Here is a 19,111-nt window from a genome sequence, read left to right as displayed (position 1 = left end):
TGAGTTGCTGTGAACAGCAGTGAGGTGAAAAGTCCTCACTAATGAATTATTTCCCAGGAAGGAGCAATCCGTGGGATTCCTAACCCACTCATCTTTACTTTTGCCAGGAAACCAGGCTGTGTTTATTTCTTCACCTCATTCAGTCTTGTGAAGGACCCTCCTGAACTCTTGTCTATTTCAGGTCATGGAATCCAATTGCTTTGGATTTTATATTTTAATGAGAGTGTTCTAGTTCAGGCATTCTTCACACTTCAGCTGTTGTCCATCCTTGAAAAGCAACTCTACAGTAGTAAAAATAACCATTCATTTCCTTTTTGCTTTACCTTTTTGGCCCTCAGAACGCTTCTCAGAATTGCTTGGAAAAATTTTAGTTTTTTGCCTTTCTCCACTTTTGTGTTACAGTATCATCTGGAAGCTTCAATCAAGATGAGAACACTGTGTGCAATGCTCAGTGTAAAACCAAGGAAGTGCCACTTAGGCTAAGAAGAGAAGAGAGTTTAGCCGGAGAGGAGGATGGCAGGAAGTAATAAAATTTCTCAGAATATTAGTAGGAAAGCCAAGAGAGGAGCTCAGCTTTTGAAATTTCTTCTTGAATGTATCCATTAGATTGGTCTTTTGCTCTGAGTACCATACTCGTGCCTGGAAAGCCACATAAGTTTTAAGAAATTCAGCAAATAAAAGTCTGGCTGTGCACAGCAGCCCATCGAGTCTGTATAGATAAGTAGGGCAAAAAGAAAAATATTGCATTGCACTTTCTGATATGAAATTAAGCACAAAGCTTACAACCTTTGACAAGAGTTACTCAGAAAATGTTGAGAAGGGCATATTATGCTACTGAACCTTGTGGTCAGTCTAGACCCATGGAAAAAAGGGATTTGCCTGGGTGCCTCTGTCTGTTGGGTGGTGGTTCTTGCACCATTCTGGCCATCTTGGTACAATGATGGTATTTGTTCTGGAAAAGTGAATTCTGTGAAGAGCACTGCTTATGGAATGGAAAGAAATCAAAGTTGGAAATAATCCCATTAAACATCTTTTGTTTAAACAGATGTACAATCTACACCATGCCTGGGCAGTGTTTCCTTGGATCCCACAGTGCACCCTCCAAACTCTGGAATTTCACAGCAATTCACTATGCATTCAAATTTCCATTAATATGTTCAAGGAGTGAAATCCTTTTTTAACTGCCAAGGGTAGGAGAATCTATTGATACCAGTGAAGAAAGTATTTCCTAAAATTCCTTCCTAAAATTGTATGGTCTTGAGATTTAATGTTTGGATTAGGAATGTTTGTCATCATTGTTTAAGTCATTAGCTTTAAACATAAGTAAGCTTTTTTATTATTTACACTTATCTTTCTTGCCAGCATTGGATGCCAGTAAAAGACTTCATTCTAAACAAAAAACTGTCTGCATTATTGCTGGATATATAAACAGTGCTAAACTACTTTTTCCTGCTTTCCAGTCAAAATATCTATAGCCTCTTTCTGAACCACCTTCCTCCTCTAAGTTCCCATCCATTTAGCATGGTAAAGTTGTGTTGCACATCCATAGTATTGTTTAGCAAACATGGTCTCTATTTCCATGGTGTTTGGTTTGGCCTGTACTAGCAATGCACAATGCCAGAGTCAAAAGGTGAAATGAAGTTGTTTGGTTGCAAGCAAACAATTATGATAAATTCATTCATTTGCTTTAATCCATTTTATTTCATTTACAGAACCCTAGGATTTATAACAATTGATACAAAAAAGAGGCAAGTCTTAATACATTAAAGCACCAAGTTTTTGTTAGTGGACTGAAGTAATTTCAAAGGTAATGGAACCAGTATCCTTGTAAGTACAGATTTGCTAGAGTTCTGTCCATGTGGATGCGAATTCCCCAATTTAGCACAAAGAGTGTTGTCAGGGAAGGCCACTCCTTTCCATGCTTTCCCCAGGAATACTGTGTCAGTCTCTCCTTCTCCACTGTGCTGACAAGTGACTTCCTGCAAATGTTATCCCCAGAGCTTGAACAGCGTGATGGCAGCCAAGAAAAGGACTTTGCATATCCACTGTTGGATCTTTGTATCCAGTGCCAATGCAGGTTTTGCCACAGCCTCCTGTCCGCCTTCCAGGTTTGCAATTTCCTTCTTCAAGTGTGAGGACAGCAGCTGAAGGCTCTCCTCCTGCTCCTTCAACTTCTGAAGGATTTCTTCCCTTCTTTCCTTCTCATGAATAGTTCCCTTCTCTTCAGAGGAGAAGAGGAGCTGGTTGATGTCAACAGCTGCCATCAGCAAAAGGAGTACCCAGAAGATTGCCATGGCAGATCCTTCCTTGGAAGAGAAAGAAAGGTGGAATAAGCCAAGAGTCAGATTCTCAAGAAGAAAAAGAAGCTTCACACTGGAATAAAAGCTTTCATGTCCTTTCTAGCCCTGAAAAAAGCTGCAGGCCAGAGGAGCTCCTCAGTGCGGGCCTGTTGCTGCAGGTTCCAAACTCAGCTGCCCAAAGAGGCTCCATCAGCATGAGATGAGGGGGAAGGTGTGGCACACAGGGAGGCAAAACAGAAATGGCCATGTTTGAAGAGAGAGGAGTCCAGAATTTTGAAATGAAAGGGGAAACAAAGTCCCCCAAGCAGCAGGAGGAGAAGAGGGGCCTAACAAGCTGGTGCAGGCCAATGAGGGGGCTCAGGACAGGCTGGATACAGCAGGACCCTCTGCTGGGAGGCAAGGAATGATGAAGTTCTGTGAAGGAGCTGCTGCTACAGAGCTCACACACTGTCACTTGTTCACATGAGTTTTAAATCTCAAAAGAGAGAGAGTTTGTCAGTCTCTCCCTCTGTTACTGAAGGCCTAGAGATGTTGGTATGACCTTGCCTGAACCTGCGGGGCTGGTGGGAGCTCACTTACCAGCAGGTGCCTCTGAACAGTGGGTGCAGCTGTGCTGCAGCACCTCCCTCTGACTCCAACCCGCTCTTTTTGCCTTGGAGACACTCCTGGAGCGGTTGGGTTCCAGGGTCATGGAATCCTGGAGTTGCTCAATACTGGAATCCTAGGGAACCACAGATTCTGGGGCCGATTTTTTAACTTTCAAAGAATTCCCAGAATGACTAGGTTGGAAGAGACCTTAAAGATCATTGACTCCAACCCATGCCCTAACACCTTAACTAAACCATGGCACCAAGTGCCACATCCAGTCTTTTTTTAAAGACATCCAGGCATGGTGACTCCACCACCTCCTTTGAGATGATGCTAAGCTGTCAGGTTCCTGAGAGCATTCTTCATTAATTTCATTTTCAGTCAGTTTCTAGTCTCTTGTCAATTCCAGTGTTGGGATTATGTTGTTCTTAAAATTCTTTGCCCTTGGGGAATTTACTATAAGCATTGTCAAAAGAATCATGAGTGCTACACACCCAAGCCTCATCCAAAGTCCACCGAAGACAGAGGAGGAATTTAATTTCAATTTTAAGGAGTGTTGGAACTACATTTCCTAATTTTAAGTTGGTGGTTCATGTTTACTGCTTATGTTACAATCCTCAGGTATCCATGATTATCGCCCAGAAGCCAATGCCCCATTACATTTCAGCTGTTCCACAGAAATATGCTTTATAGCAAGGTGGCTCAGAATTCCCATTTTCAGTTGAAAAATACTGGACTATATTGTGAAAACATTTTTGCCTCAAATGTTTTGTGATAAAGTACAATGCCATCACGGGCAAAGCATGATGGACAAAGTGATAGTATAGCCTGAGTCTTTGCTGTTTCAAGAGGTGGCTTGCAGTGGAGGTACGGTGTGAGTCTGGCTTTTCCTGTTGGTTGTAATTATTGAACCTGCTTTGTTTGCATTTAAACCTTCAGTTAGCCTGGCTTTTGTAGGTTCAACACCTGCACAAAAGAAAATTAAAGCATCCAGGAACACTAACCATCTAGTTCTGACTGCAATGTGAATGGAAAGAGAAGGGAATGCATCTGAGATAGAAGCAAAACACAATATAAAAGAGGCAGGAAAATTACTCTATTTAAGCTGCTGAACTTACTAAAAAAATTTTGTAGTGACTCCAAGTGTAAAATAGCAACATGAAATGTTTGTGTCTAAGAAGTGAGAAAGGGTGGAATAAGATTTAATTGGAAAGCAAAATGAAGACCTTCTACTAAGGAGTAGTTAAAGGTTTGGAATAAAACAGGAAATGAGATGCCAATACATGGACCTGCCAAAGATGCATAATAACGAATAATCTATCATTCTCTAGGGCAAACAAAATTAATTTATCCCTTTCCCTCTAAACAAAGGAAGTTCAGTGATTCTATACATGGTATTTACCATTAAATACAAAAAACTAGCAATTAGACAAAGGGGCAATGACAAAGGGTACTTTTGAAAGTACACAATTAGAAGTGAGCTCGAAGTATTGAAGAAAAGGAGGCAGTAATAGAAATATCAATGTTATGCATTTGGAGGCTGGGGACAAGAAAGTCTGCAACAACCTGTAGTTTATTCTATGGAAAACAGAATAGGAGGAGGACCTATATATGCTGGCTGATTGAGATGACTGTGACTGCCTTTGCCAGTAAGATGTGGTGATGAAAGCAGGAAGCTCAGTCCTAGGCTGTGTGAAATGAGATTTCTGGCTGAGATAAGGTCGAACTAGTATCACTCAAAATTGCTGTTAGACTTTGTTTTCTATCTAGCATGACATCAAGTCTTTCAGTAAAAAATTAATTTTACAGGAACTACAAATTTATTCAAAGCAGAGGTCTGGAAAGGACGTAGTTTCATAAAAGGAATCTGAAGAATTTTGCTTGTCAAGTCTTGCAAATCAGAAGCTGGGAACATGTGCTTGCTTTCTAGAAATGCATTCAAAGATAAAATCTTGTTTAAAAGGAAAGATGAAACCAAATGGGAATGAACTGGCTTTTAAGAAATTCAGATTAAAAATAAGAAACTTCTAACCAAACTTCCACTGTGATTCTAGAATAGCCATTTTATAGAACATATTTGAGCCCTCTAAATTATTTTTAGAGTGATTTTTAAGCCATTTATGAGCAAGTCATCTGATCTGGTTGCTTCTAGTATCAGATGTGTAGGTTTGATGGCATAGATTTCCTTTTCCATCTTCTGGCTTCTACAGAAACATATAAACCTGTGCACAAGTACTGAATTTGTTTGATTGGAGCCTACTTTCTTATTTGAATGAGACCACCCAAAGTGTTTTTACCTTCTCATTCCAGTATTTGTGACACTGTGTTGCTACTTCTAATATTTTAAATTTGTCTGTTGAAGGGTTAATATTCTGATGGGAATCTTAGAAAAGCTAACATCAGACTGTCCTTTTCTCACCTTTTTTTGACAGTTTTAGGTGGAGCTGCTGTATAATAGATGTGAACAAGGGTCTCCAAATTTCTCTAGTCTCCTGAGTGATACTGATCTCATAGCTCCCTGTAAAATGCTTGTTGCTCCCTTCATTAAGTAATCCAGGCTTTACTTAATCAGAAGGGTTAGGACCTTAAATGAGTAAATAGTAGAAGGTGAAGGGCTAATGCTGCTGCTCATAATGCATGTCATAACTCCTTTGAATAAGGCAGAGAGAGCTGTAGTGTTTGTTATTAAACTACAAATTAAGGCAGATTTGGAGGAAGAAAAAAACAACGTTCAATGAGGTACTAGTGCTATTTTCATGGACTCTCATGTTAGTCTCCAAATTAGTCATTGCTTGTGATTGTGTCTGAGCACTTCCACTGCCTGTGGCCCCAAATTATGTCCAGTGTTGTTTTTCTCCTTTTCGCTTTCATTACTAGTTCTCCCTCCCTGCCAGGTGTCTCTCTCTTGTAGCATAATCTTATAAGGCCATGAGGAATATTGTCTCCTTCAATTACAAGTGTAGCCTGAGCATTGAGCCAGGGAAGCAGTGAGCCAGGGTGAGCTCTCTTGAGCACATTCTCTCCTGTTGCTGGCCTTGTTCACTTTTCTCCTTCACAACACAGGAAACATGCCCTGGTAATTGTGGGAGTGAGAACTGTGTGTGTACTCAGGAATCTGCAATTTAAACGTGTGCTGATGGCAACATCCCCTCAGGATTATCATCGTGCTTCAGTCACTGTGTCAGATTTTAAACTCCTGGAAGAATCTGCAAGGAAGTTCTGAGAAGATTTGTCATGCAATGTTCCATGAGGCACATTCCTCTTACTTTGGGCTAAATGAAGTCAAAAGTCACGGATTTTGCCATTGTGCACAAAGCTAAACTCACTCAGCTCTGCTGTCTCATCTCTCAGGAAAACTATAATTGCTGCACCTTTTTGCAAGACTCAGGCTGTCATTTGCAAAGAGATTGAGTCATGGAATCCTTCATCTTCAGTACTATTTTTGTCTGTGCACTGGAGAACAAATCATCAGGTAACATGCTGATCAAAAGAACCAATATCCTTTACAAACCAATATCCTTCACAAAGCTGGGTTGGCAGATTATTTTTTGCCCCATCCCTCATGTCCAAATTTTAGAGTGGCTATAATTGCCTGTTTCTAAGTCTGGTGGATTCCTTAAATTGGATCAAAGCTCATTAAGTCTGATTTGAGTCCTTAACAGTTTGTTCAATCTGAATATGCCAATATCACAGGGTCCAACAAACTTGGTTGTTTTGAAAGCTTTCCTTGGTTTACTATCTTAAATGACACTGGAAATGCAATAATATTCATTTTTAGTATGAATTAATTATACTATACAAGTACAAATTCAACAGACATTTTGGATGGTAAGCATTGTGACAATAATACCATGTTTTGTTCAGCTTTGCCTGAAAAGAGGCTAATTAACAGCCTTACAATGCCATTAACTTGCTGATAGTGGGGCTTTTTTGAATTTTCCTCCTTTCTCTCAGGAAATTATATTCTTTAACTGTGGTCTTTAACTTCTGTGAGCTCAGTGGCTTGTGTGTTTGTCAAGATAACTAATGTTTTAGCAACTTAATGTGCCAGGCAGGAAGTAAAACTCCTCAAAACCAGCTTGAACATTGCCTTAGTATCCCTTCAGCTGATGGAGGTTGGACAGGACTGGACCTACTTAACTATGCCCATGTACAGAAAATTAGTACATAAGTTTATCCTAGACTTTACATGAACTAATCAGCAAGCTTAGCTAGGCTGTGGTTTTACAGAGTGACTTCCTTAAGCTCTGCAGTGTGCCAGCAATTCTGGACTGGTATAATATTTCCAGACATCTTTAGAGGGACAACTTACAGTGAGGCTTTCTCAGAAAAATGTAAAGATCTGAGGAGAACACTGGTGCAGCATTTAACACTAAATTATTTATATGGCCTTTAAAAGAGGCCTGATGGAACAACTGTAAGTTCACACATCATATCTTATATATTACAAGCGATTACTGTGTTTTTGCTTTCCTTATAGACTTTTCTACAGTGGTGATCTTTGAGTAATTTTGCATTATTCATTATACTGACTAAATTGGGGAAGTTTTCAGATTTTGGTAACTGTAACAATTTTGAGTAATCATTGAGGCTAATTAAAATAACCCTTTCAATATAGCCTGTTAACTTTTTTAAAACCTAGAAACTAGCTTTTATCCTTGTGTTCTAAAGGTTTAAATAATTCATACTAAAGTCACCTTTTGTCACAGTGAGGTTGGATTGCTAGTGTCCTATTGGAAAAGAAGTAGATAAAATTAAGAGGAAAAAGAAAAAGAATACCCTGCAAACCATCTGGCTGTACTTTTATCTTGCTGCATTGAGTACAAACCCTAAATATTTGTAGGATTCTATTACCTTAGGAATGATCTACACAGTAAACGCACTCACTTAAAAAACAGGAATCCGATTCTTATCTGCCTCAAAGCTACTCTGTGTGTTTTAAGCTATCTCTCCAGCTAGCTCTACAAAATTTTGCCCAAATCAGTGCAAATGCAATATTGTGTATCTACAGGGCTCTTTTATGTGATTAATATCATGTAAAGCAATTGAAGAAAAATGAGCACTGTCTCTATGGCTCTTCACTCTCTCCTTCCACTGAGAGTTGAGCTCTGCTGGCCATTGTATTGATGTGGAAATTGGCCCTGGCTATATTGCATACCCATGAATAATTTTGAAAAGATGAATTAGGAAAAAATTAGAGATTATTTATGTTCAAAGAGGGGGTGAAATTCATTCAATAAGTTGTTTGTTGCCAATTAATTACCTACCACTAATTAGAATAATAAATTTGCACACAGTTGTAAGATTTGGCATTGACTTTCACCATAGGCTTATCTGGAAGCAGTACTAAATGCTATCATTAGCATTGGTAATAAATCTGTCATATTAGGTGAAAATGGATAAAAAGGCTAAGAAGCCTTGGAAACATAATTTGACTGAGCAGAAGTCTTTACACTTTATAAATATGACCACTGGAATTATTCACATGAATTGATCAGCTCCGACTTCGACACAATGTTATAAAACATGAAACTTTTGCACTTAGTGAAACTCAGTGCTAAATTGGAGGTATAACTCTTTTTCATGATAACATTTGCAATTTAAAACACAAGTGTGCATGCTGCCAGTAAAATGGTGGTAAAGAGCTTCAAGATGGAAATTTTAAACAGATGATCTAGTCATTAACTCTTGACTTTTGTGTTCATGTAACATCAACATGAGAGAGATCAATCATTTTGATATCAATCCACCTTCTCTGTCCTAAAAATCTTAATTTGTTAGTTAACGAACTACTTAAGAGATGATAGAAAGTAGCAAAAAAAAAAAAAAAAGAAGAAGAGGAGGGAGAAGAGAAATGCTGGTAAGAGAGCTTTGAATATCATATGTCTCTTAGATATTTAAAATAGGAGTATTTTTTTAATGTCTTTACCCAGGAAGAAATTTATCTGCAATGTGTTGTGCAGCACAGAAACATCTCTATTAAACAAGGTCCAAACATCTTTTGAACTAACACACTTCTAATGGGCTGTTGCTCTAAGCTGGCCTCAGCCAGTGACACCAGAGGATTTTTTCCAAATGACACAATTTTTTAAAGACTATGTTTTTTGGAAAGCACACGAGAATTCAGAGTATTCAAATTGCTTCTTAGTCAAGTTCAGTTGAGTGCTCTTGAAAACTGTGTCAAATACTTTACAACCTCAATTAAAACAGAATGACTTTTAAGGAATATTGGAGACTTTCTCTTGAATTTTCTTTTTGCACTGAATTATTTTACAACTGTTTTTATATTAAATGCTGCCTTTATAATGTAGAGTCTAGATAAATTGCTTTTTTGTCAATATGCCACGGCATACTAAATTCAGTAATTTTAACTAGTGGGTAGCTACTATCCATCTGTGTATCTATACATCTCCCTTTCAAGAAGGAAATCCTAAAGGCACAGAAGCAGGCTGGGACTATGTGCTGCCAAAAGATGAGCCAGCAGGGAAGAAGTCTGGCCTGGCTGAAAAGAGAGCCTTGGCTGGAATTCAGGAAAAAAAAGGGCAAGTTTATCACCTCTTGAAAAGGGAGAGCCACTTTTGTGAGCTACAAGGATGCCATGGGTTATGCAGGGAGAAAATTAGAAGGGCTAAAGCCCAACCAGAATTAATCTGGCTACTGCTGTAAAAGACAATAAAAAATGGTTCTATAAATACATTGGCAACAAAAGGGAGGCTAAGGGGGACCTCTTCTTTATCAGATGTGGGGGAAAACATGGTGAAAGGAGAAAAGGCTCAGGGCATCCAATGCCTTCTTGCTTCAATCTTTCATAGTAAGAGCAGCTGTTCTGCAGCTTCTCAGCCCCCTGAGATGGAAGATGGGCAGGGAACAGAATGAAGCCCCCATATTTCAAGGGGAAATGATGACAAAAGTCTACAGGATGGATGGGGTCTACGAAAGAATACTGAGGGGGTCCTGCTAGAAGTGCTCAGTGGGTTTTTAGCCAATGTGACACTTATCTTCCAGAAAAGCCACAAGGTGCATACAGGGAGCTACAGGCCTGTCAGCCTCACCTCAGAGCCAGGGAAGGTTATGGAAAGGTCATCCTGAGTGCCATCATGCAGCACATCTGGACAACCAGGGGATCTGACAAGGCTTCAGAAAAGGCAGGTCCTGCTTGACCAACCTGACCTCCTCTGACAAGGTGACCCACTTAGTGGATGAGGGAAAGGCTGCAGCTGTTTGTCTGTCTGCCTGGACTGCAGGAAAGACCTTGAGACTGTTTCCCACAGCATTCTGCTGGAGAAAGTGACCATTCATGGCTTGGATGAATATTGTGCGTGACAGACCAGAGCAGGGATTGTCCCCTGTGCTGGGCACTGGTGAGGCCACACCTCGAGTGCTGTGTCCAGTTCTGGGCCCCTCACTGCAAGACAGACATTGAGGGGCTGGAGAGAGTCCAGAGAGGAGCAACAGAGCTGGGGAAGGGTCTGGAACACAAGTCCTGTGAGGAGCAGCTGGTGGTGCTCAGCCTGAAGAGAAGGAGGCTGAGGATTAACAGATCTCTTTTTATTATTGCCTGAAAGAAGGATGGAGCAAGGTGGGGGCTGATCTCTTCTCCCAAATGACCAGTGGTAGAACAAGAAGAAATGCCCCCAAAGTAACCCAGGGGAGGTTTAGATTGAAAATTAGGGAAAATTTCTTCACTGGAAGTGTTGTCAAGCACTGGAATGGACTCCCCATGGAAGTGCTTGAGTCACCATCCCTGGAGGTATTTAAAAGCTGTGTAGAAGTGGTACTTAAAGACAGGATTGAGTGATGGACCTGGCAGTGCTAGGTTCATAGTTGGGCCTGATGGTGTTAGAAGTCTTTTCCAACCTAAATGATTCTATGATTCTATAAACATCAGGGTCTTAGCCAGTTAACCAGATACTTTTGCTGAATTAGAGAGAACTGTGGCAAATCACACAAGTAAGGTCTCTTATGGTTGGGCAAATCTTGTTTAATGTATTTAATACCTGAAAAAATAGTTATAAAAGCAGGACAATATGAAACTGTAAAATACTAGAAGAAATCTGTTAATGAACATAAAATAGTACATGTGAGGAGGTAAAGGGAACTGAAGCACAACTTCTTTCTTCGCATGTATAGTGAATACATTATTTATTATCACTCGTGAAAAAGATTCTGAAATCAAAATAAGTGTATTTTCAGAAAGGTAAAGATGAAACAGCTCTTTGAAAAACACTTTAGTAAAAAAAATATTTTAAGAATTGTTGGAAAATAGGGACTGTAAAGAAAATGTGTTTCAAATGCATAAATTTACCTGAATCTTGTATATTGTGTCCTGTTTTCCCCATTACATCTTGGGACATAGGGAAACTGGGAAAAAGTGGGAAGAGAAAGGAATGATCAGAGGGTTGGAATGCTGTCTATAGGGGACAGACTAGATAGACTGAGTTTCTATACCATGGAAATTAAACAACCTAGAGAAGATGGGGTAGAGCAAACAAAATACTGAATTGCATGAAGAGGGTGAATACAGAACCATCATTTCATTTACACTGTCTCTTAGAATATAGCAACTAAAGTATTTGTGTTCATATCTCCTGGTAGCAAGTTTAAAATAAACAATAAGAAACACTTTTTCATACAAAAAAAAATAAACAATGTGAGACACTGCCACTAGATGTTGCAAAGGCCAAAAGTTTAACTGAGTTCAAAAAGGGATTAATGGCTACTTTTGTTTCATGAATTGTAAAAACATCCTACTCAGACACAGCTTCTGGCTGAGGAAGTTCCTAAACCACTAATTGCCAGAAGATGGGAAGGAGGGGTTGCTCAGCTCTTGCCACACTTCTTATAATCTTTCCTTATGCATCTCCTAATGGGCATGTTGGGACCAGGATAATGGGCTAAACAGAGTTTATTTGTTTTTTTTTGTCTGAACCATTATGGTTGTTTTTATTTTGTAGGCGTAGATTTTTTTTTTCAGTAATGGGGAGACAAAATGGAAATTTCCAACTTGTTATTTGAGCTCTGTAAATGCCATCTGGAATATGATTCTTAACAGCTAATTAGGGATGATCACACTTTTTTGCTTTCTTCATTTTAATATGTAAAAATGAGTATACAAATTCATCTGTGGAATGCTTAAGATGATTTTCTTTACATACAGTGAGATTTGGATGAAGGTGAATAATTTATGTATTTCATTTGAGCGATAATGGCGTGTGCCTAATTTAAACAACAATGTGTCAGAAAAGCTAACAGTAAGCAGGGATAGTTTTCTATGGTCCTCTAGAAGGAGATGAATGGTATCATTTTTTGCTCTTGTCAGTTAAGGAATATTAAGTTTCAGTGAAAAAATATCCTACATTCTACAGTTATACTTCTGGCAATTAGTAGGAACAGAAGCAAACAAGGAGAGTTTCTTTAACATCCATGCTTTTTTATTTTTTTCATTGTGCAAATCTTATTTCCTCTGTTTCTCCTCCTTAGAGTGAAGAAGGGCTTTTTGGGACTAAAGGAAATATGAATTACTTTTTTTCTTGGGGTTTTTTGTTTGTCTGTTTTTGTTTTGTTTTGTTTTTTTCCTCACTAACTTTCTATTCTAGATTTTTGTCCATGGGAATTTATAATGTAGAAGTTTATTTCTACTTACTAAACAGAAGTTTAATTAATCATCACAGTGCACTTTGGAAATGAAAGATACATTATTCTGTGTCGAATGAGTTTATCCTGTTCTGCATGCAAACTATGCACATTGTTATAAATCATGGTCTCAAACTTCTAAAGTTGTTGTTTTTGTTTATTAGGAAACCTTGCTTCAGATCCAAAAAGGCAATAAGGAGACTACACATAGCAAAGAGAAAGTGGGCCTCAATCAATCATGAAATGCAATTACACAATATTCAGAGCTGAGTGAAATAAAGACCTTAAATAGCAGTAGCCCGTAAAGTTCAAAATTAAAAGTAGTTTCATAATATATTGTGAAAAGGGAGATTGAATCAATGAAACTGATCTCTTGTATCTTGTTTGCTGTCAATTTACATGAAATGATACTTGAGGTGAGCCTCCTTTTCCTGTATACGTAAATATATTTTGTTTATTTATGGAATATTACTGGAGTAGTCTGGCAGGAGATTTCTGGAGTTCAGCTGATGCTCACGGTATAAATGGAAAAACAAGATTTGAAAAAGGGCTTCCACCTGGTCCTCCTTAGCTTAGCTAATGTGATTGCAGATTTTATTCTAGCAGTAAGGCTTTATATAACAGCACAGAATGTTACTGCTACATATTAAAATAAATCAGTATCTGAATTAAAAGAATAGGGACTTTTTCTTTTTGTCCTTTCTGGCATAGTATCATAAAATCTGCATGTGTATCCAGAAAGTAGACAACAATCTACTATGACTAATCTGTCATATTAACTGTAGGATACTAAAAGAAGTTTGAAAAAATAGTTAAATCCATTTTCTCTTGCTTTCACTTAATCTAATAACTTCTTTACCTTTTATTTTCAATTCTTTGGAAAATTTTAGTATGGTTGGGGTGAGGATTAAAATGTTTTTATTAGGATCTGGGTGCCTTATAAGAAAAAAAAATCTAGGCATCTTCATCTCGAGACCCTATGAAATTTGTGCCTCAAATTTTGACCCTATGAAATTTTGATGCCTCAAAAAATGAGCTCAGAATCAGTGCAACTTCTGCCTCAAGTACCACATTTTACTGGCTGGAGGGTGCAAGGGCACAAAATGCAGGCTCACTGCCCTTCTGTCACGGGGACACTTGTCAAGGAGCTTTTCAGCCTTGCTGGTTCGCATCACATTTGTTGTAAAAAAATGCGCTTTGGAAGTCAGTGTGCAAAATGTACAAAGAACAGTGAGAAAAAAGGGGGAAGGTGAAAGTCTGATCAGGGAATAGAATCCAGCTCTAGTTGCAGGGATTATGACAGGGAACAGATATTGCAGTATTGTTCACTGTCTTGGTTTGGCTGCATAAGTTTGGAAGGGCTTTGGAGAGGTGCTGCAAGGTAACATTATATTTTAAGTGCTTGATAGGCCAAGTGTCTAGGAAAACATAACAGGTCCATAAACAACAAGCAAACACACCCATAACTCTGTTCCTTCTCCCATATAAAACTCTGAACTTACAAGAAACACTTTCCCCAAAAACTATAATCAAAACTTTTTACTTATCTCTAATATCCACTGATTTCTCAGACATAATTTTATAGTGGGGTGTGTGCTATAAAAGTGATTAGAAATCCAGAATTTGCTTTCAGTGTTACTTACTGCAAGCAAATTGTTTGTTCAATTATTTGGCTTTGGCCAATCAATTGGTCAATCAAGCAACCTAGTAGTGGGTGATGTGTGGTTACAGCTGGTTACCACCAGCTGTGTGGTGCTGCAGCTGGTGGTTATTCTAAGGTAGTTTTGCTTTCCCTCATTCTTCCCTCTCTTTGTCTGCCTTGCAGCATGCACCTAATCCAGGTGGACTCTGTTCAGCGATGGATGGAGGACCTGAAGCTGATGACAGACTGCGAATGCATGTGCATTCTCCAGTCCAAGCCCATCAGCATTGAGAAGGATGAACAAAATGAACTCATCCTCTCCTCTCAGTACAGCACTTGTGATAACTTGCAGCTCCTGCTGAAGAGAGCTTGGATCATCAGCACCGAGCTGACCAGGATTGCCCAGAAGCTGGAGAAGAACAGGTGGCAGAGGGTCCACAGCATGACAGTGAGAGTCAACTGCCACGTGCACTCCATGGTAAACGAGTACAACACCTTCACCAGGAGCTCTTCAGAAGAAATGCACCAGGTGAGAGGATGCCTTACTTGATGTGTTTCTTTCGCTTTTGGAATTTTTATTCTATTGTAATAATTAAAACTTGCTTTAAACAATCTGTAAGAAGTTCTTACATACTGATACTGGTCCCTTGTTTAAGACTTTCCAATCCCTTTTCAGCAATGGAAGTCTTCTTGACTTACTTTGGGTCCTATTTTATCATAGGCTATTCTGAATGTTAATAATGTTGACAAATCACATGGAAAAAAATGTTTTGCTTTTGAGGACTACAGAACTCAAGTATTTTGACACCCCATCTGTGAGTTCCTTTGCATTTAAAATGTAGAAAATGCTACTTTTTTGGTAAACCTAAGTTTTATCTCTACCAGTTTTATTCAGAAAAGTAGATGAAGGGTGTTCATATGAAATATCATGTTTCGAGAGAGTTTTCAATTAGCAAACAAGTATTATTTATTTTTATAAAGCAGTCGTGTGTATGGATATAACTTTAAAACCGCTTTCTCTTGCTCTCCCTGCAGCTTGAAAAACTCTTAATAGACAAGTGTTCAGAATTTACAGCATTCACAGAAAGGTAACTTAAGTTTTGCAGTTGAAATATTAATTTTGCTGTTTTATTATGTTGTAGAACTTCTAATGAGAAGCACAAATCCATAGGCACCCCCTCAATTGTTTGAACTAGGATGCTGTAACTCTGCAAGGCTTTCCAAGTGTTAATCTCTGGTGGATGAAGGGAGTTGCTCTTACCCAAACTGCATCCTAGTGAAAGATGGGATCTGCTGTTGCACAAAGAGTCTGATATAGACACAAAGTTACACACAAGTGGATTTTTCAGGACTTTTAGACATCAAGGGAGAAAGTCTGGCTGTGACAGATATTGCTGACAAAGTTCCCTTCTAGTTCTGTGGAGTCAGGATTTCAGCTGGTGTGAAAACTTGGAGTTTGAGACTTGTACTACGTGTTCCTGTATGAACATATCCATGTACTGTAAATCAAACCAAAAAATATACACATTCCTTTAAATTGTAGTTGTAGGTTTACTCATGTCCCTGCACTCTAGAATGCTGGGACTGGAAAATAAAAATCTCTGTATTTCTTCTCATGCTATTTTTGCTTTCTAACATAAGTTACCCATTTCCTCCAGCACAATTCAATCACTCTTTTTTGGTTTGCTTTAAACATTGTGCAAGTCATTCTGTTTTGGGGATATCATCAGGGAAAAAGCACCATCTAATTATCAGGAAATAACATTTTTTGGAGCACTATTGCTTTGTGCCAAACCCACAGAGCTCACATTTGTGTTTTATATTTTACTATAAGACACATGGATTTAATAATGAGCTCCAGTCCCAAAGTGTCTGCCCTAAATCAGACCTCCCCTTTCTTGTCTTTTTTTGACAAAAAATTGATATAGGTGTCTAACAGACGGGTAAAGCTGAAAATGTAACCTGTGTGCAGGTAGAGGCTGATCACCCAAGCTATATCTTCCATTACAGTGGCCTGCCTGAGTGGAAGATGTTTTGACAATACAAATGAATGTGTTTCTATGAGGAAGCATTTGTTATTTCATTTGAATTGTTTAAAGTTTTCCATCTTTATCTCATTTTTTCAATGACAGCCAAACATCACTGGTTACAGGATGACTTTTCTAACTCTGTAAAGGTGCTTTATGTATCTTTCTGTAGAGAGGGCCAAATTTTATTTTTGATTATGCTGTTTAGCTCATCTGGGCACACATTTCTTTCTTCATCCTTATCCTTATCATTAAACTATGAAAAAGAAGGTAAAGAAATGAAAATTGCTGAAATATTGATTATGAAAAATGGGTGGGTATGCACAGCAGCAGTTGAAATGCAGGTATCCAAGAATGAAACTATCAGCATAATAGGAAAAGAGCAGTGCTGCACTGTATAAACACAGCGTCTGCAGCAAAATTTAGCCTGCACTCTGTGAGGTAAAGTGGGATCCCAAAATTATTCAGTAGTGTCCATCCTTTCATGGTGTATTTACTCTGTGTAGACAAAGCTTTGATTGAACTCTGGAATGATGCTAATGACACAAAGTCCTTGTGAACAGCTGAATTCCAGTTATATCCTGTGATTAACATGGGGCTCACCTCTGATAATCATCTTTTGTATCTTTTTTTCCTTCATCCCTTTCCCATCTCTTTCTTTTCAGGTGCTTGCAGACTGAAGATGAAGAGATACTGAAGTCCATGAAATCTTGTGTTAACGAAACACTCACGACCGTGGCCCAATATTTTGGCCAGTTGATAGAGCTGGTTTTAACACAAGAGGCACAGGTTAGTTTATAGTTTAAAAAGTTCCAAACCAAAAAGCTCTTTCAAAATTGTTGGATCTTGAGGGCAACAATCCATTAAGGATCCAAGGCTGGGTTGGATGAGGCTTGAAACCTGATCTAGTGGAAGGTGTCCCTGCTCATAGCAGGGAGACAGCAACTAAATTATTTTAGGAGCCCCTTCCAACCCAAGTCATTCTCTAATTCTGTTATTAAGAGGAGGATTAGAATTACAGCTCTCAATTTTCAACAAATTTATGATCAAGAACTCAAATATGTTGCAATGAGATTTAGGTGTTCACATTCTCAAATTCTCCAATAAACCCAAATCCCAAACAAAATGATCTTTTGGCTCACGATGTTATTTATTTTTCCTGATGTCTCTTTCTTGCAAGGCTCTAAACAATGACTTCTGATTGTCCCTTCTAGCCTTACCCATTCTGTTATTCTGAATCTGTGAAGTACATGGAATAATTACTCTGAGGCTGCAAATGCATTAATTCTTTTCCATTAGATTATTGAAATTTTTGAAATAATTATTGAAATAATTGCAATTTGCAAGTCTAGCCAACCTATCTTGACCCTTCCCTTCCCTTCCCTTCCCTTCCCTTCCCTTCCCTTCCCTTCCCTTCCCTTCCCTTCCCTTCCCTTCCCTTCCCTTCCCTTCCCTTCCCTTCCCTTCCCTTCCCTTCCCTTCCCTTCCCTTCCCTTCCCTTCCCTTCCCTTCCCTTCCCTTCCCTTCCCTTCCCTTCCCTTCCCTTCCCTTCCCTTCCCTTCATCTCAAATGTAATTCTACTCAAATAACTTGTCCATGTTTTAGAGGTAATTTTATGCTGAAATTTTGTGTTCTTGCAGCAGAAAAAGAGGAAAGGAGAAGCTTAGTGAGCACAAATAGTTAAAAAAGTATTTATTACAGTAACAAAACAAAATTAATGAATGCTATTGGTAAAACTCTAGCATACCCTGATGTGTTAAGATGGCAAAAACGTTGTGGTAGTTTCAGAAAACTCCCTTCTAGTTTTAAAGGGTTATCACTAGGAGGTGAGAATATCCCAAATATATTTGCAGAACTGCAGTCAAACTAACCAGCTACCTCCTAATGCTCTTTGGTGGGATTTATGAGAACTCCATGAAATGTATGAGTTGGAGTGTGTAAATAACTTTGCATATTTCAAATTCAGTGAGTAGGTAACCATTGTTAGGATGTTTATTATTGAAGTCTGAATATCATCCCTACTGATATTTCTGCCTTTGGGCATCTTGGCGCCTAGTGACACACCTGAAATCCTACTCTTTCTTATAAGGGAGTGGAATTATTGGTGCCACATCATCTTATGTGTATTTGTGTGACTGAAGGATATAGAACTCATTAATAAAATTTTTTTTATGAACAGTTTTCTGAGCCATTCAGTCAGGCTGTGTGCCCACTTCTGTCATAAAACCACAATGTCTGGGGATAGTTTGCTGCTCTGAAGCAGACTAAGTGTCTGTGTGAGAGGTTTCAGCTTAAATTGTGTAAAGAGCCTTTTTTCTAATCAGTGTATCAGGATATAATTCAGGATAGGTTCATACCAAATTGTGAACTCTTAAGCTATGTCTTTTATGGAGCATTTTTCTAATGCATTATTATGGAGCATTTTTCTAATGCTAAAGGTGGAAGAACAGAGCCTCTTAAAGGCAAGGTAATTGAATTTTGTATAAATAACACTGTAAAATGTGGGATACTTCCTTGCATTTCTTTCAAAGTTGGATTAAATGCAAAAATGCTTACCTTCCTCCTCCTAGGAAATAGAATTAAATTACTCTAGTGAATCTATGTCTGTTTTCAGAAGCATAAAATGAAATGGACTTCATGTTCTTTTCACAGCTGTGCTTCTCTAAAGCTGCATTGACACAAATGCAAAAGCAAGACAATTTTTTACAAAGATTAAAAAATATTTAATCTATTTCCTACATGGGAGAAATAAACTGTATTTCTTTATAAGAATGTCTATTTGTCAGTAACGTTTTGACTGGGAGTAATGATGAACCCAGAGCCTTAGAAGGTAGTGTAAGACAGGGTGTAGCAATATTTCTTATAAATAAAGTGGAAATCTTGTATCACCACATGATTCAGCTTCTACATCAAATTGGTTG

The 19,111-nt window shown here is 38.5% G+C and overlaps 1 protein-coding gene across 1 annotated transcript in view; it reads left to right on the top strand.

Moving 5' to 3' along the window:
• Positions 1 to 19,111, top strand: part of INSC (INSC spindle orientation adaptor protein) — a 128,808-nt gene that overhangs the window by 54,872 nt on the left and 54,825 nt on the right. Inside the window, exons 3-5 of the mRNA XM_071427897.1 lie at positions 14,347 to 14,692; positions 15,199 to 15,251; positions 16,856 to 16,979. Coding sequence (XP_071283998.1) covers positions 14,347 to 14,692; positions 15,199 to 15,251; positions 16,856 to 16,979 — 523 coding nt within the window. The remainder of the gene's footprint in view (positions 1 to 14,346; positions 14,693 to 15,198; positions 15,252 to 16,855; positions 16,980 to 19,111) is intronic.

Source organism: Agelaius tricolor, unplaced genomic scaffold (genome assembly GCF_023055355.1).
Source record: "Agelaius tricolor isolate 1412-34295 unplaced genomic scaffold, bAgeTri1.0.p SCAF_5, whole genome shotgun sequence".
Lineage (NCBI taxonomy): Eukaryota > Metazoa > Chordata > Aves > Passeriformes > Icteridae > Agelaius > Agelaius tricolor.
This window is presented reverse-complemented; position numbering and strand designations above follow the sequence as displayed.